Source organism: Corvus brachyrhynchos, unplaced genomic scaffold (assembly GCF_000691975.1).
Source record: "Corvus brachyrhynchos isolate BGI_N302 unplaced genomic scaffold, ASM69197v1 scaffold18, whole genome shotgun sequence".
In the NCBI taxonomy this organism is placed as follows: Eukaryota; Metazoa; Chordata; class Aves; order Passeriformes; family Corvidae; genus Corvus; species Corvus brachyrhynchos.
The window spans coordinates 120,488-128,321 of NW_008246064.1; the positions used below are offsets into that span (position 1 = coordinate 120,488).

The 7,834-nt window shown below is 63.4% G+C and overlaps 1 protein-coding gene across 1 annotated transcript in view; it reads right to left on the bottom strand.

Annotated features, from left to right (window-relative positions):
• The window catches only part of NBEAL2 (neurobeachin like 2), a 29,710-nt gene that overhangs the window by 5,198 nt on the left and 16,678 nt on the right, over positions 1-7,834 (bottom strand). Inside the window, exons 30-55 of the mRNA XM_017746713.1 lie at positions 7,628-7,826; positions 7,377-7,555; positions 7,145-7,304; positions 6,215-6,352; positions 5,840-6,145; positions 5,602-5,751; positions 4,723-4,880; positions 4,519-4,643; positions 4,256-4,376; positions 4,013-4,170; positions 3,784-3,917; positions 3,576-3,683; positions 2,822-2,917; positions 2,617-2,741; positions 2,393-2,533; positions 2,179-2,309; positions 1,986-2,095; positions 1,779-1,896; positions 1,605-1,702; positions 1,407-1,523; positions 1,231-1,320; positions 1,003-1,112; positions 751-923; positions 339-433; positions 143-259; positions 6-58 (exon numbers count right to left, since the gene is read on the bottom strand). Coding sequence (XP_017602202.1) covers positions 6-58; positions 143-259; positions 339-433; positions 751-923; positions 1,003-1,112; positions 1,231-1,320; positions 1,407-1,523; positions 1,605-1,702; positions 1,779-1,896; positions 1,986-2,095; positions 2,179-2,309; positions 2,393-2,533; positions 2,617-2,741; positions 2,822-2,917; positions 3,576-3,683; positions 3,784-3,917; positions 4,013-4,170; positions 4,256-4,376; positions 4,519-4,643; positions 4,723-4,880; positions 5,602-5,751; positions 5,840-6,145; positions 6,215-6,352; positions 7,145-7,304; positions 7,377-7,555; positions 7,628-7,826 — 3,510 coding nt within the window. The remainder of the gene's footprint in view (positions 1-5; positions 59-142; positions 260-338; positions 434-750; positions 924-1,002; positions 1,113-1,230; positions 1,321-1,406; positions 1,524-1,604; positions 1,703-1,778; positions 1,897-1,985; positions 2,096-2,178; positions 2,310-2,392; positions 2,534-2,616; positions 2,742-2,821; positions 2,918-3,575; positions 3,684-3,783; positions 3,918-4,012; positions 4,171-4,255; positions 4,377-4,518; positions 4,644-4,722; positions 4,881-5,601; positions 5,752-5,839; positions 6,146-6,214; positions 6,353-7,144; positions 7,305-7,376; positions 7,556-7,627; positions 7,827-7,834) is intronic.

Below are 7,834 nucleotides of genomic sequence, written 5' to 3' on the forward strand. Positions count from 1 at the left end.
GTGGCGGGGAGCGGATGAAGAGACCCCGGCGCACGGTGTGGGTGATGATGGTGCCGTCCTGGGGGAGGAGGGAGGGGACACAGGGTGACGATGGTGGTGGCACTGCCCATCCCCCCCCCACCCCACGGCCCCACCAGCTCACCTTGGAGCCGGACACGGCCATGTCCAGCTCGGTGCTGATGGCCACACACGTCACCTCGGCGTCGTGGCCGTACAGCACCTGGACGGGTTTGGGAGCCAAGCCGCTGGAAAAGCCACCCTGGTGTTGGGGACATGGGGACATCAGTGACCTGCTGGCAGCGCCCACGGCGAGCTCCCCCTGCTCCTCGAGCCCTTACCTGCTGTAGGACCTGCCACACCATGCAGGTGGTGTCCCGCGAGCCGGAAATGAGGTAGATGCCGCAGAGGTCGAGCGACAGGCAGGTGACAACATCTGTGACACCCAGAGGGACACCATGAGGTGCCGGTCCCCTCCCACCACGCTCGGCACCCCGACTCTACGGGCTGGCAGCGTGATGTGCTTTAGAATGTGGAACTGCTGCCGACCCCACTCCAAGGTGTGTTCTGGGGTGTGGATGCTGCTGCTCCTCACCCCACTCCAGCTCTGAGGTGGAACCTGGAGCGTCCCCAGGAGACGGAGGCACTGGGAGCTGCCCCTCACCTGTCACCTGCCTCTCCCCACAGCTCTACAACCCCATCAGGGCATCATCAGACCATCATCATCATCATCATCCTGGGAGGAGGACGTACCTATGTGCCGGGTGATGTGCCCCACGACCTTGCCCTTGGCCAGCGAGGTGACACGGAGGCTGTTGTCCCAATGTCCCCCGCTGAAGAGCAGCTTCCCGTCGGGGGACACGGCCAGCGTGCGCGAGCTGAGGTCGGCCCCGGGGGCGAAGGGGCCCTGCAGGAAGCGCTGGGTCCTGGCGGGACGTGGGATGATGGTGGATTGGTGGCACCTCCAGGGACCATCCCTGGGGACCCTGTGCCCCAGTGACTCACTTGGCATTGGTGACAGTGGGGTCTTTGGTGAAGCTGAAGTAGTTGGAGATGTTCTTGTCGTAGGGCAACCAGTTATGGGTCCCCAACAAGCCGTTGGCACTCACGGTGACCTGGGCAGAGAGGCGAGGGGAGGTGACACCGCTCCCACTGCCGGGGTCCTCCCTGGTTTGGTCCTGGACCCCCTTGGAGCAGCAAAACGGCCCCGTGCCTCAGTTTCCCCACACTCACCAGGATGTCGGGGGATCCCTGAGTGATGAAGGAATGCGCCTGGTTCTTGGGGACCACAGCCTGCACCAAGGCCACCCCATCGCTGATGCCCTGTGGGGACACAGCAGCTGCTGGGCACCCTCCTGGCCACCCCACCCCTCCCAGTCCTGCCCAGGGCCCCCCGGGGGTGTCCTCACCTCCACAAAGAAGGCAGTGAGCTGGTCCAGGTTCTCGAAGACGTTGGGCGAGCGGGTGTCGAGGCGGGCCAGCCTGTGGGCAGCGCTCTCTGCCGACAGCCGGGCGGGGTGGGGCTCCTGGGGGGGCAGGGGACCCATCAGAAAGGGGGGGACGACCCCCCAAAAGGGGCTGGGTTTGGGGGTGGGGGGCTGAGCTACCTTGAGCAGCTGGCAGGGCGTCTGCCCGAAGTTGCTGATGATGCCCTCCAGAGCCTTGCGCTGCGTCTCGTCGGCGATGGCGTCCAGGTCCACGGCCCCTGGGCACGGGGATGGTCACAGTCACGGGGGGACACAGCCCTGCAGGTGTCCCCCTCCCTTCGCCCCACAGCTCACCCTCGTAGGTGCAGTAGTAGAAGACGTTGAGGGCCTCCACGGCGGCCGGGCCGCGCTGTTTGTACCCGAAGATGAGGTCGATCCACTCGTGGAGGTGGGCGGAGACGTATTCCGACTCCTGTCCCAGGATGGGGCGTCAGCGCGGGGTGGGAACGGCCCCCGTGCCCCCGGAGCGCCCGCAGGGATGAAGGGGCTGCCCCATCTCACCAGGGCTTTGCGGTGCTGCTGGATGAAGTCCTCGCGGGAGCGCGCCCACCGCGGTAGCACCACGTCCCCGACCTTCTCGTTGGAGAGCTGGAGGCAGCCCAGGTCAAAGCCTGCGGGCAGGATGGGAAGGATGCAGGAATGAAGGACACAGACCCCCCCTGCTCCCCACGGTGGTGACAATGGTGTCCCTTACCGTTCTGGTTCTCCAGGAACTCCGGGAAGTAGAAGAACTCCGGGATGAGCTCCTTGACATCCACCGGGTTCTCCATGCGGGCTTGCCACGCCGCCGGCACCGAGTGGAACTGCCGGTCCGAGCAGTCAAACCTGGGGGGGGCACAGGACACCTGGCTGGAGCCTGGCCGTCCCCACGATGTCCCCTCTGCAGGAGCCACCCGCCGGGTGCCCACCTGCCGCTCTGCAGCTGGATGTGGAGCGTGGTGAAGGGCTCGGTGCGGATCAGGTAGTGCATGACCCCGGCGGCGTTGGAGTAGTGAGTGCCGTAGTGGAACTTGTCCACCGTGCCCGTGGGGTCCTCGAAGCTCTCGTACCTGTGGGCCAGGCGGGATGGGGTCCGCCAGGAGCCAGCCAGGTGCTCCCCGCGTCCCCCGCCCTTCGTTTGTGGGGTACTCACTTCTCCTTGACGTCGCGGGCGTGCCGCTCGTTGGCCACCCCGATGGGCTTGGACAGGTCCCGGAACACGGCTGGGTTGGTGAGGTCCAGGGTCTCCGAGACGTAATCCCGCAGGATCCAGGGGAACTGGGTGGGAGCGGGAGGCGGGTGAGGTGGGGGGGGGTCACGGGGTCCCCGTGGGGACAGTGGGGGACACAGGGGCTCACCACGGGGTACTGGGACAGGTCGTTGTAGGTGCGCCCCGCGATGGTGTTCAGCTGCATGAGGTACTCGAAGTTGGAGATCTCCCGCAGGACCCATTTCTGGAGCGAAGGGAGAGGGAGGAGATGGGCTTGGGGTGGGGAGGAGACAGGGCAGACACCCCCCAGCACATGGCAGTGCCCATCCCAGGGCCATCACTGGTCCCAGAGCAGCTCTGGTCCTACAGCTGTTCCCAGTCCCATGGCCATATCCATCCCGTGGCCATCCCCGGTTCCACAGTTGTCCCCAGTCCCGTGGCCATCACTGGTCCCACAGTTGTCCCTAGAGCTGTGGCCATGTCCATCCCATGGCCATCCCTGGTTCTACAATCACCTCTGGTCCAATGGCCATCCCTATCCCATAGCCACCCCCTGTTCCATGGCCATCCCACGCCTCATGGCTGTCCTTAATCTCATGATTGTCCTCACCCCACAGCCATCCCCAGTAGTTGGCACTCCCGGATCCAGAGCCATCCCTGATCCCCTGGCCATCTCCAGCCCATGGTCCCATGGGCACTCCCAGGTCCAGAGCCATCCCTGATCCCCTGGCCATCTCCAGCCCATGGTCCCATGGGCACTCCCGGATCCAGAGCCATCCCTGATCCCCTGGCCATCTCCAGCCCATGGGCCCGTGGGCATCCCCATCCCACGCTGTGACCCTCCCCTTTTCCATCTGAGAAAGGGACACATGGAACAGGCACGGGCGTGGTGGGGCCGGTACCTGTGTGAGCCCTGAGGCTTTGAGCAGCTCCTGGGGGGAGCGGCTGCCGAAATAGGTCTGGTTGGGGGGCCGCAGGCCAAGGATGCTGGAATACACCTTGTTCCTCACCTGGCGGGGACAGGAGGATGTGGAGCAGCCGGAGCTCGGGCAGAGCCCTGGCCTGGGAGGGCTCTGGGAGGGGATGAGGGGGCCATGAGGAGGTCCACACCTTCTTTCTGAAGTTGAGGAAGTAGTTGGCCTGGTCGATGAAGAAGAGCTCGAGGGCGGAGCGGCGCAGGTTGTAGCGGCGCAGGTGGACCTCGCGCAGGTGGGACAAGGGGCGCTTGAAGTCGTAGCCGATCCCTGCCGAGGCCCCCCCAGGTGTCACCATCTCGCCATTCCTGAGGCAGGGATGGGGCGGGGGTTCCTCACCCCCCTCAAGGAGCACCCGCTGTTACCTCCCTCCGTCTCCTCCTTCTCGCTGCTGCCGTCGTAGAAATAAACGTGCTGGGTTGTCACCTCCAGGCGCCCGGGGACCACGGCCACCGTCGTGATGAGCTCGCAGTCCTCCGACACCACCAGCTTCTCCCGCTGGTTCTGCTCCTTGGGCTCAGCCCTGGGTGGCACAGCGGGGTGAGGACATCCTGGTGACACCCCCAGTCCGGGTGAGCCAGCGCGGTGGCAGGGGTGGGGACACTCACTGGTTGTCCAGCACGGGGAGGTCCTCTTCGGCCAGCTGGTCATCCTCCAGCTCGCTCACCTTGGCCTCCTTGGCCATGGCGAGCGGGAGGGACTCGGCGGGGTTCTGGAGGTGGTCAGCTCCTGAAATGAGGATGGGGTCAGCAGGACCCCAGAGCTCCCCCAGAACCTGGGAACAAGTCCTGCAAAGGGCCCCAATTTAACCCTGTCCGTGACATCTCCCGGCCCAACCCCACCGGTGACATCCCCAGTGCCACCGCCTCACCCAGGTTGTCCCGCAGGGCGCTGGCCTCCAAGTGTTGGTCGAAATTGAGGTTGGGCACCAGCTTCAGCCTCATCCGGGAGTAGGTCTCGGCGCTCGACAGCTTCCAGCGGACCTCGGGTGGGTTCCTGGGGGACAGCCGGGCGTGAGGCACCCCGGGGACCTCTGGCTGTGCCACCCATCCCTGGGGACGAGGTGGGGACTCACCGGTCGGCCCAGGCGGAGCGGGGCGAGGTGAGCAGGCGGCACAGGGACCGCCACTGCTTGAGCACGGTGCCGTGGTGGTTGTTGGCCTGCTTGAGGACGTTGGCGTGCCGGGCGTTCTCCGCCTTGCAGCGCTTTGCCGCCGGCTCCAGCACCAGCTCCTGCCGAGGGGGCACCAGAGTGAAGTGACAGCAGGGCTGGGGCTTGGGGACATCCGCAGGGCGACGTCCTCAGGGCAAGGAGAACATCCCCAGGATGATGTGGTTGGGATGAGGAGCACATCCTTGGGATGATATCCCCAGGATGAGGAGCACATCCCAGGGATAATGCGCCTGGAATGAGGAGCACATCCCCAGGACAGTGTTCCCAGGATGACATCCCTGGGATGAAGAGCACATCCCCAGGATTAATGTCCCCAAGGTGAGGAGCATGTCCCCGGGACAAGGAGCATGTCCCTAGGATGACATCCCCAGGATAAGGAGCACATTCCCTGGATGACATCCTTGGGGTGACGAACATGTCCTCAGGCTGAGGAGAACCCAGAGTGACATCCTTGGGGTGAGGAACATGTCCCCAGTATAAGGAGCACATTCCCTGGATGACATCCTGGGGGTGAGGAACATGTCCCCAGGATAAAGAGCACATCCCTGGATGATACCCCGGGGGTGAGGAACATGTCCCCAGGAAAAAAACAAAATCCCTGGATGATACCCCGGGGGTGAGGAACATGTCCCCAGGCTGATACCCCAGGGGCGAGGAACACGTCCCCAGGACGAGGAGCACCCAGAGTGATGTGCAGAGACACACCAGGGGTGAGGAGTGTGTCCCAGGCTGAGGAGCACACCCCAGGGTGACATGCCAGGGGTGAGGAGCAGGCAGTACCTGGAACAACTTGTGGCTGGCCGCCTTCTCCTGCTCCCGGCGCTGGGAGCTGCTCATCATGGCATCGTAACAGGCGTTCCAGAAACTGGACATGAGGTCATGGCTCCTGGCGAACGTGTCCATCTCAAACTGGGCCATGGTGGGCTGCACCTGGATGAGCAGAGAGGCATTTCCAGGGCTTGGTACCCACCGCCCATCATCCAGGTATTCCCCCCGGGAGTCATCCCACGGCACCCACGTGCTTCTCGATGAAGCCCCTCCACTCCGGGGTGGTGCAGAAGAGCTGGAAGTCCTCGTAGAAGGTGGGGCTGCCGTTGGTGGGGGGCAGCGAGGGCAGGAACTGCTGCAGCTGCAGGGTCTCGTAGCACTGATCCATGAGCGTCCGGATGATGGGCACCAGCCAGGAGAAGGCCTCTGACCTGGAATGCAGGGAGCGCCGCAGGGGCGTCTCCAGCTTCCCCAGGAGGTAACAGGCCTCGTCCCTCCGCGGGGCCGACGTGGTCTGCAGGAGGCTGTGCAGCTTCACGTAGGCCAGCGAGTGCAGCTGCGGGTCAGGGGACGTCAGGCGGGGCCAGCGCGGGGCCCGCGCGGGGCCCGGGGAGGGGGGACCCACCTGGGGGTCCTGCAGCAGGATGTACCCGACGAGCACCCGCAGCCCCGTCTGCGCCATCTCCTTGAGGTCCGAGGTGCCGCTGGCCAGGTGGTGCCACACGCCCAGCTTGTCCAGCAGGCTGCTGACCCCCTCGTAGATCTGGGGGGACACCGTGAGACCCCACCCAGGCAGGAATCCCAGCCCTGCCCAGCCACCGGCTCCGTCCCCGTCACCCAGCCCTCCTCGGATTAGGGTTTAGGATTGGGGTAGAACCCAAAACTAGTCTGGGCTTGGCATGAGGTTGGGGCTCAGGAATTATGGTCAGGGTCAGGATTAGGGCTGGGGTGTAGGATTGGAGGTAGGGTTGAGCTTTAGGACAAAGGTGTAGCGGGTTTAGGATTAGGATGTAGGAAGTACAGTGATGTTACAGGCTGTGAGTTAGGGTTTAGGTTTACACTAAGAGTTAGGGTTAAGATTAGGATTAATGGTTGGGCTTTATGACAAAGATGTGGAGTTAAGGTTTAGGATCTTGATTTAGGAGGTACAGTTTAAATTCAGAGTTTATGAGTTAATTTTAGGGTTTAGGCTCAGGGCGTCGAGTATAAAGGGTTGCTTTTATGGCAATGGTTTAAGGTTAATGTTAAAGTTTAGGACTAGGGGCTAGGATTAAGGTTTAAGGGTTAGGATTGGGATTTGATTTAAGATTATTAATAAGGCAGAGATCATTTCCTAAAATTAGGATTAGTCTTTGATTTAAATCTAGGATTAAGGCCGAGCTTATTTCCCAAGGTTAGGATTAGGCTTTGATTTCAGTTTAGGAATAAATCTGAGCTTATTTCCCAAGGTTATGTTCAAGCTCTGCAGGTAGGGCTGGGTTTAGGGCCAGGGCTGACATCAGGGATCAGCAGAGCTGGGGTTTGGGATCAGGAATCCCCGCTCATTCCCATCCACCTTCTCGCTCCACAGGGCCTGGTTGTTGTGTCCCTCGGAGAACAGGAAATCCTGGAGCAGCCGCAGCAGCTTGAGGGCGTTGTGGGTGAGCCCGGGCAGCGCGGCTGGGCCCGACTCCTTCAGGTCGGTCAGCGCCGACTCCAGCATCATCTCCAGCAGGCTGCGGGACAGCAGCGGCTCCGGAGGGTGCCCTTCCCTCGGGATCCAGCCCCGGGATGCGGGCGGGCCTCACCTGCGCTTGATCTCGTCCGGGGGCCGCACCAGCTCGCAGGCCGTGCCCAGCTTGGTGAGCACGGAGAAGACCTGGCCGCGCTCCCTCCAGGCCGCGTCGTCCCAGCCCTCGACCCCGCGCCACGTCACCGAGAAGATGATGTTGGTCAGGAGGTTGCACAGCTCCTCCTCGGGGGTTTGCTGCCAATGGAGGGCGAGGTGAGAGGTGCCCCGAGTGCCCTGGCGTGGTGGGGACGAGGGTTTGGGGCTCACCTGGGGGTTGCTGGTGTTGGAGACGTTGTCGCTGGGCAGCACGTCCTGGTAGCTGCTCTCATCCAGGATGTTGGACAGGCTGGAGCTCTTGCGCGCTCGCATTCCCGGGAAGGGCTTGAAGCTCTCCAGGGGCGAGGGGGTGCCGGGGCCGCTGGCCGGGGTCTGGGTGCCGCTCTCGGCCGGGGCCATGGGGCTGGTGCTGGCCGT